Raw genomic sequence first — 21,554 nt, forward strand, 5'->3', positions numbered from 1 at the left:
TCCCTTCCCCTTTTCGCGTCCCCTTTCCCTTTCCCCTTTCCCCTTCCCTCTTTCCCTTTTCCTTCAATTTGCTCCCATCCCTTTTCCCCTTTTCCACCTTTTTCGCTTTTTCCGCTCTTTCCCCTTTCCCCTTTCCCCTTTCCCCTTTCCCCTTTCCCTTTCCCCTTTCCCTTTCCCCTTTCCCTTTTCTCATTCCCTTTTCCCCTTTCCCTTTTCCCCTTTCCCTTTTCCCTTTACCTTCCCCTGTCCCCTTTCCCCTGTCCCATCCCCTTCCCAGCTGTTGTCCCCCCCTCCTGCCAGCTCACCCCACATGCTGCAGGTCTCTCCCTGTTCCCTGGCAGGCCCTCATCAGGCTGTGCCCAGGTGCTGTCCTGCCCTGGTCACAGCCCTGTCACCAGCCTGGCCTGGGCTCCCAGCGGCGAGCGGCTGCTCTCGGCGTCCCCCGTGGACACGGCCATGCTGGTGAGCATGGGGACAGCCCAGTGTCCCTGCAGAGCTCTGGGACTGCCCTGGGCCTGGAACCTTCCCTCTGGGCTCCCTAACCTGGTGCCACCACCCTGTGCCCTCCTCCAGGTGTGGGACGTGTCCACTGAGACCTGTGTCCAGCTGCAGTGGTTTGGGGGTGGCGGTGTCACCTACTTGGCTTGGTCCCCTGATGGCAGCAAGGTGCTGGCAGCCACCCCCTCGGCCGTGTTCCGGTGAGATCCCCATCCTCATCCTCATCTTCATCCTCATCCTCATCTTCATCCTCATCCCCATCCCCATCCTCATCCCCATCCTCATCCCCATCCTCATCCCCATCCTCATCCCCATCCTCATCCCCATCCTCATCCCCATCCTCATCTTCATCCCCATCCTCATCCCCATCCCCATCCCCATCCCCATCCCCATGCTCACCCTCATCCTCATCCCCATCCTCATCCTCACTCCACAGAATCTGGCTCTGGGTCCCAGATACCCTCCCTGCTCCTGTTCCTATTTTGGGGACAGAGTGGGCAATGGCTGGGTGATGGGGTTGGACATTGTAGATTCCCAGAGCAGCAGGATTGGGGTAAATTCCCAGGAATTCTTCTCCCTAAATCCCATTTCCTGCAGGGTGTGGGAGGCCCAGATGTGGACCTGTGAGCGCTGGCCCACCATCAGGGGACGCTGCCAGGTAGGAAGGGACATTCCCCACCCAGGGAATCATTTAGGATGGAGGAGCCCTCTGGGCTTTGACACTGCCCAGGCCACCTCTGGCCCGTGTCCCCAAGTGCCACATCCACAGGGCTTTCAAATCCCTCCAGGATCCAGGACTCCACCCTTGCCTTGGGCAGCCAGCCTGCTGTGTGGCACTGTCCCATGCTGTGGCACTGTCCCACAGGGTGACAGGTGGCCCTGTCCCACTGACAGGGTGACAGGGTGGGTGGCTCTGTCCCACAGGGTGACAGGGTGGGTAGCTCTGTCCCACAGGGTGACAGGTGGCTCTGTCCCACTGACAGGGTGACAGGGTGACAGGGTGGGTGGCTCTGTCCAACAGGGTGACAGGGTGGGTGGCTCTGTCCCACGGGGTGACAGGGTGGGTCGCTCTGTCCCACGGGGTGACAGGGTGGGTGGCTCTGTCCCACAGGGTGACAGGGTGGGTGGCTCTGTCCCTCAGACAGGGTGCTGGAGCCCCGATGGCAGCCGCCTGCTCTTCTCCGTGCTGGGCGAGTCCGTCATCTACTCCTTGTCCTTCTCTGAGTACCGGGGTGAGTTTGTCCCACCTGGAACTTCCCAGGGGCTGGGACAATGTTCCAAGACAATCCCACAGCCTTGGGGTGTTTTGGGGTCTCCAGGAATGGAATCTCTGGAGTTCAGGTTTTTCCATCCCTCGCTCTCAGTCGCAGCTTTGGGGTCCTGAAGGGATTTCGGGGAGACTCCAGTGGGTCCAGGGCCAGCTCGGGGGTCCTCGTGTGTGCTGTCCCTTCTCCTCCATCCCAGCCACACCAGCACAGCTGAGAAAAAACCAGATGAGTGACCACCTGGGAAATGCAGTGGGATTTATGGAGTGTGGATTTCTGCCTTTCAGGGGAGATGCAGGGGCAGGTGGGAGGCTCCAAAACAGCCTCGATTGTGGCAGACCTGTCTGAGACCACCTTCGAGACCCTCTACGGGGAGGAGAGGTGGGTCTGGCACAGGGGGGTCCCTGCTCCTGCTGGGGCCACCCAGGGGGGTCTCTGCCCCAAAATTTTGAGGGATTTTGTGCTGTTCCAGGATTGGAGGAGAGGTTCATTCCATGGTGTGGGACCCCACTGGGGAGAGGCTGGCGGTGATCATCAGAGGTCAGTGCTGCCCATCCTGGGCTGGCAGGGAGGGGACAGGGGGACATGGGAGGGGACAGGGGGACACGGGAGGGGACAGGGGGACATGGGAGAGCCTGGCTGTGCTGTCCCCTGCAGGACACCCTGAGGCTCCAGGCAGCCAGGTGGCCGTGGCCGTGTTCCGCACCCGCAACAGCCCCGTCTTTGAGCTGCTGCCCTGGTGAGGGGGCTGGGGGGGCTTTGGGTTCACTGGGGTGGGTTTGGGTTCATTGCAGGGTGTTTGGGTTCATTGCAGGGTGTTTGGGTTCACTGGGGTGGGTTTGGGTTCACTGGGGTGGGTTTGGGTTCATTGCAGGGTGTTTGGGTTCATTGCAGGGTGTTTGGGTTCACTGGGGTGGGTTTGGGGTCACTGGGGTGAGTTTGGGTAAATTTCAGGGGAGTTTGGGTTAGATTTGGGTTCATTGGGGTGGGTATGGAATAGGTTTGGGCTCACTGGATCCCACTGACCCCCAGGAAGTGCTGCCCCCAAGCTCCTCCTCCAATCCCTGTCACTGTTTCACCCCCAAATGTGCTTTGGCTTGTCCTTTCCCAGTGCATCCCCTTAGGTCCCAAACACCCCAATTCCCTGGGACTGTGGATCCCAAGCACCCCAGTTCCCTGTTAATGTGGATCCCAAGCACCCCAGTTCCCTGGGAATGGGGATCCCAAGCACCCCAGTTCTCTGGGAATGGGGATCCCAAGCACCCCAGTTCCCTGGGAATGTGGATCCCAAGCACCCCAGTTCCCTGGCAATGGGGATCCCAAGCACCCCAGTTCCCTGGGAATGTGGATCCCAAGCACCCCAGTTCCCTGGGAATGGGGATCCCAAGCACCCCAATTCCCTGGGAATGGGGATCCCAAGCACCCCAGTTCCCTGTGACTGTGGATCCCAAGCACCCCAGTTCCCTGTGACTGTGGATCCCAAGCACCCCAGTTCCCTGGGAATGTGGATCCCAAGCACCCCAGTTCCCTGGGAATGGGGATCCCAAGCACCCCAGTTCCCTGGCAGTGTGGATCCCAAGCACCCCAGTTCCCTGGGAATGTGGATCCCAAGCACCCCAGTTCCCTGGGAATGGGGATCCCAAGCACCCCAGTTCCCTGGCAGTGTGGATCCCAAGCACCCCAGTTCCCTGTTAATGTGGATCCCAAGCACCCCAGTTCTCTGGGAATGTGGATCCCAAGCACCCCAGTTCCCTGTTAATGTGGATCCCAAGCACCCCAGTTCTCTGGGAATGGGGATCCCAAGCACCCCAGTTCCCTGGCAGTGTGGATCCCAAGCACCCCAGTTCCCTGGGAATGGGGATCCCAAACACCTCAGTTCCCTGGGAATGGGGATCCCAAGCACCCCAGTTCCCTGTTAGTGGGGATCCCAAGCACCCCAGTTCCCTGGGAATGGGGATCCCAAGCACCCCAGTTCCCTGGCAGTGTGGATCCCAAGCACCCCAGTTCCCTGGGAATGTGGATCCCAAGCACCCCAGTTCCCTGGGAATGGGGATCCCAAGCACCCCAGTTCCCTGGCAGTGTGGATCCCAAGCACCCCAGTTCCCTGGGAATGTGGATCCCAAGCACCCCAGTTCCCTGGGAATGGGGATCCCAAGCACCCCAGTTCCCTGGTAGTGTGGATCCCAAACACCCCAGTTCCCTGGGAATGGGGATCCCAAGCACCCCAGTTCCCTGGCAGTGGGTTTTCCCAGGCCATAACCCAGCTGTTCCCCCTCCCCACAGCGGATTCGTGCGGGGTGAGCGCGGCGCCCGCCCCCAGCTCATCTCCTTCCACCCCTGCTTCCCCCAGGGCGCCCTCCTGACCGTGGTGAGTCCCTCCCTCCCCGGCCATTCCCAGCCCGGGGGGCACTGGTGTCACTGGGAAGGGGGCTGGGATCGGGGTGAGCCACGGCGCTCCCAGGAGTGGAGGTTTAACCTCGGGTGCTGTGTGCTGTGAACCCCCCGGTTCAGGAAGGATTTTGGAATCTGGGGCATGTCCAGAGGGGGGAACAGGGCTGGGGAAGGGTCTGCAGCTCTGGGGGGCTCAGGACCCCCTCTGTAACGCCCTGACAGGAGGGGGACAGGACCAGGGCACAGCTCTGGGGTGCACTTGAGGAGAATTTCTTCCCAGAAGGGGTGGCTGGACATGGGAATGGGCTGGCAGGGGAGACCCCATCCCTGGGCGTGTTCAAGCAAAGCCTGGACTGGCACTTGGTGACAACCCTGAGTGTTGGGGTGGTGTCAGCTCTGGGCTGGACTCCACCCCAGAGGATTTTCCCATTCCCGAGCTGTTTGCTCTCTCCCTGCAGTGCTGGTCCTCGGGGAGGATCTCCCACATCCCCTTCTTCTTCGTCAGCGCGCTGGAGCCGCGCAGCCCCCGCCGCAGCCCCGTGCCCGTGCTGGGCAGCGTGCGGGAGCAGCCGCTCTTCTCCGAGCTCTGAGCGCCTCCCCTCCCTCCCGGAGCCCCTCCCCTGCTCCTGACCCCAATAAAAATGCCTTTTTCCTTCCCTCTCTGCTGCTTTCCTCTTCCCGGTGGGACTGCAAGATTTTTTGGGGATGAATTTGGGAAATCCTATGGGTCTGGAGGGGCTTTTGGAGCTCCAGAGTTGGTTTCTGGGGTCAGAAAGAGCTCAGAGGGAACTCAGAGAACCTGTTGGTGTGATCCCACTGCAGCCCATGGGCCAGGGCTGCTCTTTTGGGGTCAAACAGCCCCATTTGGGGGAAAGGTGATGGCTGAAGGGTGGTTTTTTTTGGCTAAACACACAACCCCCAGGCTTTGTCAGGAGGGTGAACCAAAACCCCCAAAGTGAACCAACCCCTCTGTGGGTCGCTAAACCCCAACCCTGGGGGCTCCAGGATGCTCGTGCTGCCCCACGTGAGCCCCCCCGGCCCCGCAGGGTGGGCGCAGCAGCTGGACCCCCCCCCCCCAGAGAGGGGGGCAGCACGCAGAAATCCTGGGATTACAGTCCCTTAATCCCAGGATTACACAGCGCTGGCAGGGAGGCCAGGGAGGGCACAGGGTCCCTGCTCCCCCCACCCCAACAACCCCAGCACCCCCAAAATCCTCCCCAGAGCAAGGGGGAGACCCCCACCCCCCACAGCCCCTCCCTGGGGCCAGGCAGGAGGGTCCAGGAGCAAACTGGGGGTGAGTCAGGAGAATCCAGGAGGGATTTAGGGGAGATTGAGGGGTGACCCGGGCTCCAGACCCACCGCAGCTGCTGGGGGGGTGGGTTTCACCCCTCGGGCCCGCCCAGTTGTCTCCCGGTGCCGCCGCCGGTGCCGCCGCTGAGCGGCTCCAGCTCCTCGTCGTGCGGCCGCGCCCCGCAGGGCAGAGCCCGCAGGTACTGCAGGTGCAGCCGCGTCTCCTCCCGGCTCCGCCGCACGAACCGGCCCACGCAGACCAGGACAGCGCCGAGCCACCCGCCCACGGCCACCAGCGCCGCCACGTCGGGGGCCCGCGCTGTCCCCGCCGCCCTGGCCCGCGTCTCGTTGCGCCCGCCGGGCGGGACCGGCACCGGCGGAGCATCCCCGGGGCAGCGGGACCGCGCCGGGCCGGGCCGGGGCAGCGCCAGCAGCAGCAGCAGGAGCAGCTCGGCCCGCATGGCTGCAGGGGACGCGCCCTGACCCCCCCCCCCGCAGCGCTGGTGGCACTGGTGACACGCGCGTGGTGGCAGCGGCGCTGTCCCCGTGCTCTGGGGGAGGGCACGGCTGTCCCTGAGTCACAGCAAACCCTCGGTGTCACACGCAGCTCACACCCAGGACCCCTCAACAGCAAATCCACTGGGCACACACTGGTTTTTACTGGTGCTGGCAGCGCCTCTGTGCAGGGTGTGACAGGAACGGGGACAAACTCCCAGGAAATGGAGCCAAAAAGTCTCTGGCTGGGCTGGCAGGTGTCGAGCACGGGGGGGTGGATGTTCTGAGACCTGCCCCCCAGCACAGCAGATCCCTCGGAGAATTTGGGATCTGAGCAGGAACAGTCCCTGCAGCATCCCTGGCACCCCACACCGGGGTGACCCTGCTGGGGAGGGGGCTCAGGTGCTCTCTGTGCCTCCCCCCAGCTCCAGCGTCCTCCGGGCCATCTCCAGGGCCCCCTCCCGGGTCCGGTTCCCCCCGATGAAGCCGCTGGCGTGGACGAAGACGCAGCCGGGGATTCCGGCCAGCTCGGACAGCGCCTCGTCCCGCAGCCCCCGCCAGGCCTCGGGCAGGGGCAGCCTGTGGGGGACACAGCGCTGGAGACGGGCCCTGCAGCATGGGGGGGCCACGGCAGGGCCGGGGGAGGGGTCTCACCGGCTCTGGAAGCTGTGGGGGGCTGCGGGGACGCTCTGCACCCGCCACTGCCCGCCCCGGTCCGGGAACAGCACGAGCTGCAGGGGCCGGGGCAGGGCCAGCTCCCGCTCCAGCTGGAACAGGTGCTCCTTCCAGGGACAGCCCCCCTGCGACAGCTCCAGCACCTGCCCGCTGGCGTCCACCTGCGGGGGGGACATGGGGGTGACCCCCAAAACCACCCTGGGCCCGGTGTCCCCAAAACCTGGGTGTGACCTCCTGCAGCGATGCAGGAGCCGTGCAGGGTATGGGGTGCAAAGCTCCCCCCCAGACATTTTTACTGAAGGGATTTGGCCTCCCCACGCCCCCAGTTCTCCCCCAAGATTCCAGGCTGCCCCCGGGCTGGCTGGGCATTACCTGGAAGCGGTGCTGGATGGCCTCTTCCACCAGCTCCCGTGCCGGCAGCCAGGCCCGGTGGTAGAAGTCCAGGCGCTCCAGGAACTCGCTGCCCACCAGCTCCATGGCTCTCCTGAAGCCCGCCTGGGGACACGGGGGGCTCAGCAGGGTCCCCATGCAGGTGCCCCCGACAGGGGGTCCCGGGGCTGTCCCCACCTCGGTGTCCTGGTCGGGCTCGTTCCAGCGGGGGTTCAGGTGCCCCACGCGGGCGCTCAGCGTGGTGCTCAGGGCGTAGCGCGGCTCCCCCGCCGCCGGCGCGATCCCGTTGTCCATGGCATCGATCTCCTCCACAAAGTTCTCGTACAGCTGGGGACAACGAGGGGACAGCAGAGCTCAGCCTGGCTAGGAGGAGCCCAGCTGTCCCAGCAGCTGCCACAGAGCGATCCCTGTCAGCCCTGTCACCTTGTCATAGAGCGCGGTGACCACGGGCCCGTCCTCGGGCTGCCCCAGGAGCCCCGCGAGGATCTGGGACCCGAAGTGACAATAGACGAGCCCGGCGCTGCTCAGCTTCGTGCTCCAGGGCTTGTCCGGCCGCAGGCTCCGCATGGACTCCGTGAAGGACCTGCGGGGCCACGCGGTCACCTCAGGGACCCCCGGGCCCGCCGCGGTGCCCAGCGGGGGTCTCACCTCTGGTGGTGGTCGTAGCGGTGCCGCCCCGGGTCGTACTCGCCCCCCACGTCCACCACTATGTCACAGGCGGCCAGGCGCTGCGGGTCCCGCGTCCGCACGATCTCCGCGTCCTGCCGGGGACACGCGGTGAGGGTCCCCAGGGCCACCGGGACCCCCGGGTGAGGAGGGGCTGGGGGAGATAAGGGTGACCCTCCCAGGTGGGACCGGGGACAGAAGGGCGGCCACTGGACGGGCTCAAGTGACACCGAGAGAGGAACAACCCGGAGGAAGACGCGGGGACCCGGCACCGCACCGTGCACCGGTCCCGCTGATGCCCCGGCGGGACCGTACCCGGTAGCGGGGCAGGAGGCGCAGCAGGAAACACGCCAGCGCCTCGTCGCAGTGGAAGGTGCCATCGTGGGTGCCGATGCGGGCGGCGGGCTCGGGGTGCGGCCGTTTGTGCCCGGTGCCGGTCCCAATCCCGGTTCCAGTCCCGGTTCCCGTCGCAGCCATGACCACGGACCGGGCGGCGCGCGCCACACCGCGCATGGCGGCGGGGAGGCCCCGCCCCCGCGAGGCCACGCCCACATCATTCTCAGCTCTTCCCGCCGCGTTTTTCCCGCTCTTGCCCCGGATTCAGCCCCGCCCCCGCGAGTGCGCATGCGCATTGAGCGGGACCAGAGCGCCGGTTGGGTGTGCGGAGCGCCCCTTGGCGGCCGGGACTGGGACAGGGGGACACGGGGACAGGGGGACACTGAGACCCCGACCCAGCTCTGGGACAGCCACACGCGGTCCTGCACAGACCCCTGGGGGGTCAGGGACGGACACACCGGCACGGACGGACACACACACACGAGCCTGAGTTGATTCGCCCAAGCAGGAGTTTATTGGCCAGAGTCGGGGACCCTCCGGCCATTGGTGATGGTCTGGGGGGGCTGTAATGGCTCTTCCTAGGGGTCTAGAGCCCCCCAGCTCCCAAATCCCCCTTCCCAGGGTTTGCTGTGGGTGGGAACAAGGGCCTGGAGCCGCCTCCAGAACATGGCAGGGGTGGGAAAGCCAAGCTGGGTTTGGGATCCCAGGGGTCCCTGTCCCATCTCAGGGGTCACCACCCCATCCCCCAGATGGATCCAGCTCCGAAGTGGGGGTGTCTCCTGGAGATCCCCCGGCTCCCCCATTCCCAGGGAGTGCAAACAAAGCTCGTCCTGTTCTTCCCTTTGAGGGTCGAGGACAAAATTTCCCCTGGCAGGGCTTTCTCAGCCGCCTCTGGCTCATCCCAGTCCGGCGGCAGCAGCACACGGGATGTGTTGGAGCTGTGGGGACATCGCCCATGGCAGCTCCTGGCCGGGATTTGGGGTGTCCGAGCCCATGGGTGCCGTGCGATTTCGGGGGGAGCAGAGCCCGGCACCCACAGCAGCGCCCTGAGTTCATCTCCCAGCACTTGGAGAAAGAAGGAATTCGAGGCAGCCCGGCCCCAAAACATCCACGGAGGCATCAAACCCCAGCAGCGCCGCCGAACCCGAGCCCCGCTCCTCCCGCACATCCCGAGCCGGGCTCAGGAGATCTCATTGCCGAACACCTCGAGCACCAGCGGCGTGAGCTGCATGCTGTGCTCGGGCTGGAAGGACAGGCAGCGGTACTGCCGCGAGTGCTCCTCGTTCAGGCTGCGCAGGTCCGCCAGCTTCTGGATCATCTTGGCGTAGAGCAGGCGGCTGCCGGGCGGAGGGTGCCGGGCGCGGATGTAGCTCTGCAGCACCTCCGAGAGCCGCTCCTGCAGCGCCTCCACCCGCCGCGGCTCCCGCACGCCCGGCCGGTCTGAGGAGGGGCAGCGCTTAGGGGGGGGTCGGGGCTTTGGGGGGTTCCCGCCCTTGCGGGAGGTTCGGGGCTTTGGGTGGATTCCCTCCCTTGCGGGGGGTTCGGGGGATTCCCTCCCTTGCGGGGGTTCGGGGCTTTGGGGGGATTCCCTCCCTTGCGGGAGGTTCGGGGCTTTGGGGGGATTCCCTCCCTTGCGGGGCTTTGGGGGGTTCCCTCCCTCTCGTGGGGTTTGGGGCGATTCCCTCTCTTTTTAGGGTTTGGGGGGATTCCCTCTCTTGCAGGGGGTTCGGGGCTTTGGGGGGTTCCCTCCCTTGCGGGGGGTTTGGGGCTTTGGGGGGTTCCCTCCCTTGTGGGGGGTTTGGGGCTTTGGGGGGGTTCCCTCCCTTGTGGGGGGTTCGGGGCTTTGGGGGGTTCCCTCCCTTGCGGGGGGTTTGGGGCTTTGGGGGGTTCCCTCCCTTGCGGGGGGTTTGGGGCTTTGGGGGGGATTCCCTCCCTCTCGTGCGGTTTGGGGTGATTCCCTCTCTTTTCAGGGTTTGGGGTGATTCCCTCCCTTTCATGGTGTTTGAGGGTTTGGGATTATTCCCTCCTTTCCCTCCCTTTTTAGGGTTTGAGGTGATTCCCTCCCTTTCATCCCATTTTAAGATTTGAGGTCATTCCCTCTCTTTTGTGGATTTTTAGGGTTTGAGGTGCTTCCCTCCCTTTCATCCCTTTTTAGCTGTGCTCAGGTGATTTCCCCCCTTTTGTGCTTTTTCAGGATTTGGTGTTTTCTCCTTGCCTCCCGTGGGGTGTCAGGGTGGGTTTGTCCCTACCTGGGGACAGGATGCAGATGGCCATGAGCAGCACGTGCTCCTCCTCGTGCAGGTTCAGCTTCTTGAGCCCCACCTGGAATTTCACCAGCGGCTCCAGCAGGTCCATGCTGTGCCCGGCTGTGGAGAAAGCAGAGCCTCACTGGGGGCTGCCAGAGGCTCCTTTCCTCTGGAAGGGGATTTATCCCTTTGGAAAGGGATTTTTCAGACACACTGGGGACACTGAGGTGCCACTTGTCACCCCCTAAAATTCGGAGCTGGAGCCGCCCCCTTTCTCAGCAAACCAGGCACGGAGGAAAAGCCCAACAGGGGTGAAAACTGTGAAATTTGGGGATTTGGGATTCCCTTACCCTGGGTGACATCGCTGACCCTGTACTTGAAGTCGTTGCTGCCACAGGTCCAGGACATGTCCTCGAGGGTGAAGGACTGGTTGGAGCGCAGCATGATCACCTCGATGGCGCTGCACTTGAGCAGCACGATCTGATCCTCTGCAGACAGATCCCTGCAGCAGGACTGGGGGGTCAGGGGACAGAGGGGACACAGCACAGGCCACCCCCAGGCTGCTCCCCGGAAATTTCCATCCCAGGGGGTTTTTTAGGTGCATTTTGGATCTTGGAAGGAGCAGAACCTGAACAAAGCCCTGGAGAGCTGCAGGAGCTCTGGGTGTGTGTCTCCCTGGTGGAATTTGGGTATTGGGAAAAGAGGAGAACCCCAGGGAGGGGGAGAGCCAGATATCAGAGCTGGGAAGGTGAAACAGAGAAGGGCAGCACAGGATTCCAGGAGTGGGAAACAAAGATTTGGGATCCAAAGCCTCACCTGAAGCCCGGGATCATCTTGGCAAAGCCAATCACCTTCTGGATGCTGTAGCTGACCAGGTCAGCCAGGTGTGGCAGCATGGAGAGCTGGGAGAACTCCAGGTTCATGGAGGAGCTCTCATCCTGCTCCTCCAGCCCGGGGAACGGCGCTGGCTCTGCTGAATCTGCCCAGGAAAAACGCTCTGAGGGGCCTGGGCTGGGGGGCTGCACCCCCTGAGCCCCCACAGCTGCTGGAAAAAGACTCTGGGCTGCCAAATTTGGGAGGTGCTGCTGCATTTCTGGGGCTGCACCCCCTGAGCCCCCACAGCTGCTGGAAAAAGACTCTGGGCTGCCAAATTTGGGAGGTGCTGCTGCATTTCTGGGTTTACACCCCCCTGAGCCCCCACAGCAGGTGGAAAATGACTCTGGGGTGCAAAATTTGGGAGGTGCTGCTGCATTTCTGGGGCTGCACCCCCTGAGCCCCCACAGCAGGTGGAAAATGACTCTGGGCTGCCAAATTTGGGAGGTGCTGCTGCATTTCTGGGGCTGCACCTCCCTGAGCCCCCACAGCAGGTGGAAAATGACTCTGGGGTGCCAAATTTGGGAGGTGCTGCTGCATTTCTGGGGCTGCACCCCCTGAGCTCCCACAGCAGGTGGAAAATGACTCTGGGGTGCCAAATTTGGGAGGTGCTGCTGCATTTCTGCCCCCATTTCTTCCACAGGGCTGAGAGAAGGGAATGTGGGTGGTTTTGATTTTCCACAGGGCCAGGGCTGGTTTGGGATTTCACTCTGGGAATGTGGGATGAGGATGGAGAGGAGGAAGAAGAGCAGGGCAGACACTCATGGTGAGGTTAATTTGGGCTCTGGCTCAATCTCCCACCCCTGGAATTTGGAATTTGGGGCAGTTTGCAGCATCACCACCAACCCAAAGCCAGTCCTGGGGTCCCTCCCTGCCTCCCATCCCAGTTTGGAGGAACTGGGGCACACCTGGGAAGGTGCTGAAGCCAAAGAGATCCGAGGAATCCTCCGAGGACAGATCCTGGGTGAGGAGGGACGAGGATTTCGGGACCCCTTTGCTGCTGGGCTTGTTCCTCACGGGGGGCTGGGGGAGAAAACAGAGAAAACTCCCTGAGCAGCGGGGCTGGCAAAGGGATTTGTGGGTTCTGCAGGGGGAATTTGAGGGGACAGAGGCGATTCCTGGGGTCAGTACCCGGAATTTGGTGAAGTCAGCATAGGTGGGGTCGTAGGTTTTGCGATGAGCCTCGAGCAGGACGTCGATGACTTTCTGCTGCTCCTCGGAGAGTTTGGGTTTGAGGCTTTCCTTCAGCGCCTCCTCCTCCTTCCTCTTCAGGATCAGCTCCCGTTTCCTCTGCACCTCCTCGTCCGTCAGGATGACTGCGAGAGGGGCAGGGGCGGGATTGGGGATGGGAACAGCCCCTGCGTGCCACGCCCAGCCCCTGCAAAAATCGCTTTTCACCCCGCAAAAACGCCTTTTCCCACTGGCAAAATCCCTTTTTTACCCCTTGGAAAAATCTCTTTTCCCACCTGCAAAATCCCTTTTTTATCCCTTGGAAAAATCTCTTTTCCCACCTGCAAAATCCCTTTTTTATCCCCTGGAAAAATCTCTTTTCCCACCTGGAAAAATCCCTTTTTTATCCCCTGGAAAAATCTCTTTTCCCACCTGGAAAAACCCCTTTTTTACCCCCTGGAAAAATCTCTTTTTCCCCCTGGAAAAATCCCTTTTCCCACCTGGAAAAAATCTCTTTTTCCCCTTGGAAAAATCTCTTTTCCCACTTGGAAAAATCCCTTTTTTCCCCCTTGGAAAAATCCCTTTTCCCCCTCTGGAAAAATCCCTTTCCCCCCCTGGAAAAATCCCTTTTACCCCCCTGGAAAAATCCCTTTATCCCCTGGAAAATCCCTTTTCTCCCCTGGAAAAATCTCTTTTCTCCCCTGGAAAAATCCCTTTATCCCCTGGAAAAATCCCTTTTCTCCCCTGGAAAAATCCCTTTTCCCCCCTGGAAAAATCCCTTTTCCCCCCTGGAAAAATCCCTTTTTTCCCATCTGGAAAAATCCCTTTTCCCCCTGGAAAAATCCTTTTTCCCCCTGGAAAAAATCTCTTTTTCCCCTTGGAAAAAACTCTTTTCCCCCCTGGAAAAATCCCTTTCCCCCCCCTGGAAAAATCCCTTTTCCCCCCTGGAAAATCCCTTTTTTACCCCCTCAGCCCTGCTGTGCCCAGCTGTTTTCAGGTGAAGCTTTGGGGACCCTGGAGCTGTACCAGCCCCTCTCTCTCCCAATTTATTCCACCAAATCCTGATCCCCCAAAGCTTTGGGATCCTGGTTTCACCCAGCTCTGGCTCCTCTCAGCTGCCACCAGGGGTGTCCAACGCTGCTCCAGGGCAGCTTTAATCTGATTTTTAAGGTCAAGGCACAGCCAAACCTCCCCCACCCTCGGGCTTGGGGATTTATGGCTTTTATTGGGGTGGCACCGACCAAAGGTTGGGCTCCAGGCAAGGCTGGGTCTGTTTGTTCATGGAAAAGGAGCAGCCAGGGGCAATTTGGGCTCCAAATCTTCACTTTTTTTCATCAACACCTCCCAGCCCTGAAGGGTTGGAAGGACAAAAAGCAGCAGGGAGCTGCAGAAATATTTGGGTTCCTAAATTCTGAGAGCCCCTAAAGCAGGAGCTGCCCCTCCTGAGCCTTTCCTGCAGGGACTGAGACTCCCCAGGGCTGTTCTGGAGGTCAAGGTGGGATGGAGGGCAAGAGGTGCTGCAGGAACCCTCCTCTGACCAGGGGCAATTTTCCATTTTCCATTCTGCATTTTCCAGCCTTGCTCAATCTCCTGCCACTGGGGAGGAAAAAAATCAGCATTTTGTTTTGTCATTCCCCCAATCCTGTTTTTTTTTTTATCCCAAAAAGCAGCAGATCCTCCTGCTCGGGGTCACCCTGCACAATTCCCTGGGGGAGGATTTTTGGGGATTGTCAGGGAAGGAGCTCCAACATCCCTGAGGGACAGACACCCCAAAGGCAGGGAAGGGGCAATTCCACATTTTTGGCAGCCCAGCAGGTGGGAAGGGCTGGATTTCCCAGCCCATCATCCAGGATGAGGAGGGGACAGGTCCTGGCTGAGACCTGACAGTGAGAGAATTCCCAAAATTTGGAAGAATTCCCACATTCCAAATCCCTGGTTTTTTACTTCTTTGGTTTTTTTTTTCCTGCCAGCCCTGCCCTGCCCCATTTGAAAACCACAAAAACTTGCCCCAAGTGGGGCTGCCAGTGGTATTTGGGGTCACAGAATCCTCCAGGGGGGACAAACCCCAGCCCCAAACTGGGACTGGGAGCCAGGGAGGGACCCCAGCCCCAAATTCCAGCAGTGGGGAAGGGTCTGCCTGGCTCAGAGTCCCACCCTGCTCCTCCTCCTCCTCCCTCCCCACATTCCCCAAATCCCAACACTGAAAAAACAAGGCCTTGAAACCTTCCCCATTCCCTTTTGCCACCTAAAAATAACCCCAGCCTTTCGTCCTCCCTCCTTTTTCCAGCAGCAAAGTCCATTTTTAGCTATTTTTAGCCTCTCTGGGCCAGTTTTGGTTAATCCAGGCAGGATGTGTTAACAGGGCTGTTTACATGTTAACTCCTGTGAGGAAAACCTGGAGAAAACCTGGAGAAAACCTGGAGAAAACCCCCTGGAATTGCTGCAGGAACTTCCCAGCTCTTCTCAAGGAATTAATTTGCTGCTGGTGCAAATTAAAGCACTTCCCTCATTAGGGGCTCCTCAAAGAGCAGCAACAGCTCCCCAAAATTTGGGGACAGCCAGGGTGGGGTGTGGCCTTTTCCTCCCTCATCAACCTGCTAATCCCAAAGAATAAATTCCAGGGATTTCCATCAGGATCATTGAAAATCTAAGCATTCTTTTCCCCACCAACACCTGCAAATTCTGATTTTCTGGAGTCCCTGGGGTGCCACCAGCTTCTGTTTGCTGCCAGGGGAAGGGCTCTGCCTCCACATCCCGAATTTCCAGCTCCATGGACACCCTGGCCACAGGCTCCCAGCAAAAAATGTTTGGTTGGAGCTCTCCAGGGGCACCCAGCACCTCAAACACGTTTTATTTTTAAAAGCCACTTATCTCTAAATACACCAGGAGAAAACAAACATTTGGGCCACATTGGTGTGTTTGGACTGGGCTTAAAAACTGCTTTAATTCCCTCTGCTGTTGACTTAAGTCCCTGCTTTATCCCACATGGAAAAAAGGCTCAAAAAAAAAAATCCCAGAGGGAGAAGAGGAGAACTCAACCCACATGGGGAAGCTCGTCCAGTTCTCCTTGTGGAGCAGGGAAAATGCTGGAAAAGAGGATTTTCTGAGACATTGGGAGCCATGGAGCTGATTTTCCTCAAAAAAAACCCCAGGAAAATCCATGAGATAACTGCTGGATGGGAAGGAATCATTAAACCAGCTGCTCTCAATCATTACCTGCTGCTTCCCCTGCCCTTTGCATCCCCCTGGGATGCTCCCAGTGCCAGTCCTGGCACAGGGACAGGGCAGGGACAGGGAGCTGGCCACTGCCAGGGGTCATTTCCACTGGACATTCACATTCCCTGGGCACTGCCAGGGGTCATTACCAGTCACTCCCCCTGGGCACTGCCATCCCCCTGGACACTCACATCCCCCTGGGCACTGCCAGGGGTCATTCCCTGCTGGACACTCACACCCCCCTGGTCACTCACACCCCTGGGCACTCACACAGCCCCTGGACACTGCCAGGGGTCATGCCCACTGGACACTGCCCTCCTGGACACTCACACCCCCCTGGTCACTCACACCCCTTGAGCACTGCCATTCCCTGGGCACTGCCAGGGGTCATTCCCTGCTGGACACTCACACCCCCCTGGTCACTCACACAGCCCCTGGACACTGGCAGGGGTCATTCCCCTGGTCACCCACACCCCCCTGGGCACTCACACCCCCCTGGGCACTGCCACTCCTCTGGACAGCCACACCCTTGGGCACTGCCAGGGGTCATTCCCACTGGACACTCACACCCCTGGACACTCACACCCCTGGCCCCTGCCATCCCCTGGTCACTCACACCCCCTGGGCACTCACACCCCCCTGGTCACTCACACCCCCCTGGTCACTCACATCCCCCTGGGCACTCACACCCCCCTGGGCACTCACATCCCCCTGGGCACTCACACCCCCCTGGTCACTCACACCCCCCTGGGCACTCACACCCCCCTGGTCACTCACACCCCCCTGGGCATTGCCAGGGGTCATCCCCACTGGACACTCACACCCCTGGCCCCTGCCATCCCCTGGTCACTCACACTCCTTCATCATGCCGATGTCCAGGCAGCGTTTCAGCCGGCAGGCCTGGCAGTGCCGCCGGTTGTCCTTGGTGATGTGACAGTCCCCGCTGAAGGGACAGCTGAACATGGCCTTCCTCTTCATGCTCCTCCTGCAGCAAGAGAGGAAAACCCTCCTGGGCTGGATTCCCACTGCTGGCCAAGATGCTCCAAACATTGGGAGCCTCAGGCACGGCTGGAAAAGGGAAATTTCCCACAGGGAAACACCCAAGGGCTTGTCCCAAAATGGTTTTGGGGGGAAAAATGACCTTAAACCCAGCCTGAGCCCCTTCCACCAAACCAGCTGCTCTAGGCTCAGCCCAACCTGCTGGGTTTAAGATTTTTGGGTGCAAACAGAGATTTCTCAGGATGGGAAAGTGGAAGGATTGCACAGAAACTCCCCCACCCCAGCAACAAAACAAACCTGAGCTGGGTTTAAAAACCAGCTGCCCCCAAGCCTGGCTTTGCTGGCAGAACTGGCCTGAGCACATTTTGGGTGTGCAGGGAGAGGAATTCTCCCTGCAGGACACAGAGAAAGGAGCCTGAAAATAACAACCCTGAGCTGCAGCAAAACCACAGCACAGCCCAGGCAGAGCAAAGGGACAAAGGGTCAGAGCCAAAATAATCCAGGGAAGAAGGGCCAGAGCCTTCCAGGAAAAAGGGTCAGAGCCAGAATCTTCCTGGGATAAAGAATCAGCACCAAAAAATTCCAAGGAGAAAGGGCGAGAGCCAAAATAATCCACAAAAAGATCATTTTTTTTTCCACAAAAAAACCCAGGGAAAGGCTGGGAATGTACAAACAACAAGGCAGTGGAGCAGGAAAAAAAACATTCCCAGGGCTCAAGGCAGCCCAAAATTCCAGGTTTGGAATGAAAATTGCAGCTTGGGTGGCTCCAGAGGCTCCCAGGGTGACACCAGAGCTGAGCTGAGCTGGAATTCCATGGAAACCATTCCCAGGTGGGTTTGGGATCCCAGGGGATAAAACCAGAGAATTCCAGGCTTGGTTCCCAGCCTGGAATGGGGGAATTGCTTTGGGAGATGGGGATGGGGGCAGAATTCCCAAGGGGGACAGCAGAATTCCCTGGAAATTCTGGATTTTGGGAAGAGCTGCTCCACAGGATCCCCTGCCCTTCCTCATCCCCCAATCCCAGAGGATTTTTCAGGAGATTTCAAGGCTCAGAAAAAAATAAATAAAAATCCCAATTTATGACCCCAGGGGAATTTTCTCCCAATTCCCCCTTTTCCTGGAGTGCTGCAAAGCTCCCAGATTCTGGAAAAACGGGGGGGAAAAAACCCATCCCAAAGTTCCAACCCCCCCCCCAAAAAAACCCAAAAAAAGAGGATTTTCTCCCCCCATCTCCCCTTAACCCGGGGGAAGGCGGCACCGCCCCCAATTCCACGCCCAGTTTGGGATTCCCTTTGGGACCCCCGAGGTTTTTTGGGGTCTGGGCTCACCTGAAGAAGCCCTTGCAGCCCTCACAGGTCATGGCATTGAAGTGGAAACCGGTGGCTCTGTCCCCACAGACCCCACAGACCCTGGGCACCGAGCCAGCCTCGCCCAGGGAGGTGCTGGCAGCCCCTGGCTCCATGGCTGCCAGGGAATTGCCACCAAAATCCAGGATTTTCTCTTGGAATTCCACCTGATCCGGGGTAAAATCACAGGGTTTAGTCATGAAATTGTCCCTAAAATTCAGGATTTTGCTTTGGGTTCCACCCACCCCCGCCCCAGATTTAGGCAAGGAGTTTTTTTTATTGGTTCTGGGCATTAAAATCAGCCCATAAATCCAAATTTTGGGATTTTGGAATGCCAGGGAAGCTCTGGGATTGGGAGAGGCTCAGTCAATGCCTCATTAATGAGGTAAAACAACCCCAAGGCTCTTTAAAAATTCCCAGTGCCTCTGGACTGATTTTCCTTTAAAAAAGGAGGAAAAAAAAGTGCTTTTTTCCCATTCCAAACCTGCCCATTCCCAAATTCCAGGGCTGACTGTAAATCCATTAGAAGCCCATTAAATCCCAATTAAAGAATTCCCTCTGCCTTGAGGCTGTTTTCCAAAATCCCCAAGTGGGATTTTTGGGGCTCTCCCTGGAATTCCCTGGGTTCTCCTCTCCCACCCAAAGCCTGGATTTTCATTTTCATTCATTAATTCCTTTTGGAATTTTGATTTTTATCTGGATTTTTCCAGCCAGGCCTCAGGGGGTCCCTTCCCATGGGATTGTGTCCAAAATAGAGAATTCCCAAAACTTCAGAGGAGTTCTGGGGGCTCCCAGGGAAATAAAAATCCCAGGAAAAACAGGAGAGGGAAGGGGTGAAAGTTTCCCAACGGACTGGGAGCAAAGAGCAGGGACAGACCCAACTGGGAATTCTGGCTGGGAAAAACAATTCCAGCAGCTCCTGGTACAGGAGGGAACTCTGGGATGAAGAATTCAGCATCCACAGACCTCACTTTGCTCTCTATCCCATAAAAAAATTGGGAATATCCCAGGTTAAACCCATGGATTGCCATTCCCTGTGTTCCAAACACATCCCACTGCTCCTTTTAAATGGGAAAATTCAATTAAACCCAGTTTTTCCAGGGTTTTTTTCCCAAAAAAAGATCCATCCAGGGAAAAGATTTCTCCCTTTTCCAATGAAAAAAAACCAAAAATGCAGGAATGGGATTTTTTTTCCCCACAGAATCTTCCCTGCTGCTCCCCAAACCCTTCCTGGATTTCCTCCTCTTGCCCCAAATCTTTCCCTTTGCTCCTTTATTTCCCCAACCCCAATTCCAAGGAATCTTTCCTCTCATGCCCCAAAAATCCCCAGGCAGAAGCTGCCCCTGCTTGTGGCAAATTCCAAAACTCCTCCAGAGCTTCTCCCTGGATTTCGAAATATTCCCAAACAGGTTTTGGCTCTGTCACCCTCTGAGGAGACCAAACCCCCAGGAAAATGAAATTCCCAGGAATTTTCAACAAATTCTTTTTTTTTTTTTTACCATCTCCAGCCTCCCTTGGGTTTTTTTTTTTTTTAGCTCGAGAGGGAGGAAAATTATAGCAAAATGCTCCTGAAATGTGCCCCAAAAACAGGGATTGGAGGAGCTGGAATTGGAGAATTTCAACCTTAATTCCCTGGATTGGAGCAAGAATTACCAGAAATTGCTGGGACGGGATTCCTGGGAAGGTTTAGGGTGGATTTTAGGGAAAATTCCTCATCCAGAGGGGGGTCAAGCACTGGGAAATCTCCCCAGGAATGGGCAGAGCTGGAGCCCAAGGAAATTTTGGAATATTTTGGGATATTTGGGGGTTTTGTGCCCAGTTTGGGATTTTCCAGGGTTCCAAGGCAGGTCTGAGGCTGTTCAGGCCATTGCCCTGCCCCACAATAAATTCATTTTCCACCACTCCTGCTGGGTAAAGGCCAATTTCCAAAGCAGGAGAAACCCCTTGAGTTGGGCTGAGGGGGATTTTTTGGTGTGGGATGCCCAAAATCCATCCAAAATTCCCTCCCAGTATCCAGCGTGACAGGGGAGAAAAGCTCATCCCTGTGTGGCAGCAGGGAGAGAAAATCTGAGCCTGGAAATGCCAAATTTTGGGCAAAAAGGACTAAAAACTCAGTGTTTCTGAGCAATCCTGGATTTCCTTTCAGCTGGAGACTCTCAGTGGGATATTTCCAATTTTAGAGTGGGAAAAGAAACGTGATTTAAGTAATGCAATTCTGATATTATCCCCAAAACAGGAATATTTGCAGCTCCAAGGTCTTCCCAAAAAAACTCCAGTGTCCCTAAAAACCTCCAGGGACACAAACCCAACCCAGTCCCTGTTAAACCTTCCTAGAAACATTTTTTTTAAATTTTTTTTTTGTGAATTTTTCTTGGAAAAGGAATTTGGGGTGGGACCCTGTGCTGCTCAGAGACCCCAAAAAGGGGCTCCAGACCCCAAAGCAGATTTTGGGGAGGGTGACAAGGACGAGCTGGATCCCCAATCCCAGATTTTCCCACCTGTCTGGACAAGCCAGGAGGAAAATTCCAACTGATCCCAGCACGTGACAGAGCCTGGCCCTGCCCTGCTCCTTCCCTGGCAATTCTCCTGCTGCTGGGGCTGATCAGAAATTGGGAGAAATTTTGGTTTTCCCCTTCCTGAGAGGAGCTGCAGAATTCCCAGTCAGGCTGGGGCAGGAATTGCTCTTCCTGAGCTGCAGAAAGACCCAAAAATTGACATTTTTTTGTGCTGTTTTTCAGGGATCAGACCCCACCTCACCCCTTTCCCTGCCAACTTTGGGACACGACCATTCCCAGATATTTGGTCCCCAAATTCCCTGGTTGGAAATGCCACCCCTGGGAGCAGAGAGGAGAATTTCTGAGGAATGAAAGTGCCCCAAAATCCCAATTTTTGCGCCCAAAATCCCAGGCAGTGTCCCCAGGAGGACACAAATCCAAGTTTTTCCCAGGCAGCCCTTGGAGTGTCCCAGCCCCTCAGAGAGGGATTGTGGAGCCCAGGACTGACACCAGGAAGAAATGGGAAAAAAACCACAGAATTCCCCAAAAATTCTAGGAATGCCCCCCTATTTGAGAAAAATTCCCAAAGTAGAGGTGGAAGGGCAGCAGCAGCCCCAGACTGTGGAATAATTTTTTTTTTTTTTTTTTTTTTTTTTTTTTTTTTTTTGTGCTGGAATCAGCCCTGGGAAGGTGTGGAGCCTCACAGGCCATTCCCAGGAAATCTGGGATTTGCTGTCCCTTCCTGGGGCCACCCAGGGGTCTAAAAACAGAGCTGAGCCTTGTCAGGCTCCCGAGGAGGGGATTTCTGGAGACGGGAGCGATTTTTTGGGAACTCCCTGGGCCAGCAGGGACAGGAGAGCCCCAATCCCTGTCCCTGCTTTTGGGATGTGCCTGGAGGAAAAGGGAATTTTCACAGAATGTCCCCCTTGGAGCTGGAAAAGGATCCCTTAGAGACCCCAAACCCCTGTGCAGTCCCTACCCCTGGGATTTGCCAGGTGGAAAAGGGAATTCTCAATCCCCAGACTTGCCCAAGGAAGGAGGAGGAGGAGGAGGAGGAGTGGGGATGATGCAGCAGCCGGAGCTGTTGCAGCCTGGAGTTGGGAAATTGGAGCAGCAGCCACGCCTGGGGCACGGAGAAGGTGAGAAAAACCTCAGGAAACGGCTCAAACTTTTCCAGAAAAAAAACCAAAAAACCTAGGAAGG

At 58.1% G+C, this 21,554-nt stretch overlaps 3 protein-coding genes across 3 annotated transcripts in view; 1 reads left to right on the forward strand and 2 right to left on the reverse strand.

Moving 5' to 3' along the window:
* Window positions 1-4,775, forward strand: part of AAAS (aladin WD repeat nucleoporin) — a gene marked incomplete at its 5' end in the record, with an annotated part of 9,459 nt that extends 4,684 nt beyond the window's left edge. The window contains 9 exons of the mRNA XM_079329129.1: window positions 320-462; window positions 574-698; window positions 1,096-1,156; window positions 1,640-1,730; window positions 2,051-2,144; window positions 2,236-2,303; window positions 2,421-2,502; window positions 4,047-4,131; window positions 4,613-4,775. Coding sequence (XP_079185255.1) covers window positions 320-462; window positions 574-698; window positions 1,096-1,156; window positions 1,640-1,730; window positions 2,051-2,144; window positions 2,236-2,303; window positions 2,421-2,502; window positions 4,047-4,131; window positions 4,613-4,744 — 881 coding nt within the window. The 3' untranslated portion in view covers window positions 4,745-4,775. The remainder of the gene's footprint in view (window positions 1-319; window positions 463-573; window positions 699-1,095; window positions 1,157-1,639; window positions 1,731-2,050; window positions 2,145-2,235; window positions 2,304-2,420; window positions 2,503-4,046; window positions 4,132-4,612) is intronic.
* A 1,309-nt stretch (window positions 4,776-6,084) lies between these two features.
* Window positions 6,085-8,207, reverse strand: MYG1 (MYG1 exonuclease). Its single transcript, XM_079329196.1, has 7 exons — window positions 7,986-8,207; window positions 7,653-7,765; window positions 7,428-7,587; window positions 7,182-7,331; window positions 6,987-7,109; window positions 6,594-6,775; window positions 6,085-6,518 (listed from the first exon to the last, which is right to left on the reverse strand). The coding sequence occupies exons 1-7, from the start codon at window positions 8,181-8,183 to the stop codon at window positions 6,338-6,340; spliced, it is 1,107 nt and encodes a 368-aa protein (XP_079185322.1). The 5' UTR covers window positions 8,184-8,207; the 3' UTR covers window positions 6,085-6,337.
* Window positions 8,208-9,159: 952 nt separating this feature from the next.
* VDR (vitamin D receptor) lies at window positions 9,160-17,930 on the reverse strand. Its single transcript, XM_079329209.1, has 8 exons — window positions 17,839-17,930; window positions 16,366-16,496; window positions 12,257-12,441; window positions 12,034-12,148; window positions 11,069-11,231; window positions 10,603-10,754; window positions 10,256-10,372; window positions 9,160-9,446 (listed from the first exon to the last, which is right to left on the reverse strand). Exons 1-8 carry the CDS (start codon window positions 17,868-17,870, stop codon window positions 9,187-9,189), a joined length of 1,155 nt encoding a protein of 384 aa, XP_079185335.1. The 5' UTR covers window positions 17,871-17,930; the 3' UTR covers window positions 9,160-9,186.
* Window positions 17,931-21,554: the final 3,624 nt, after the last annotated feature.

The sequence above is a fragment of the Erithacus rubecula genome (genome assembly GCF_903797595.1).
Source record: "Erithacus rubecula genome assembly, chromosome: 31".
NCBI lineage: Eukaryota > Metazoa > Chordata > Aves > Passeriformes > Muscicapidae > Erithacus > Erithacus rubecula.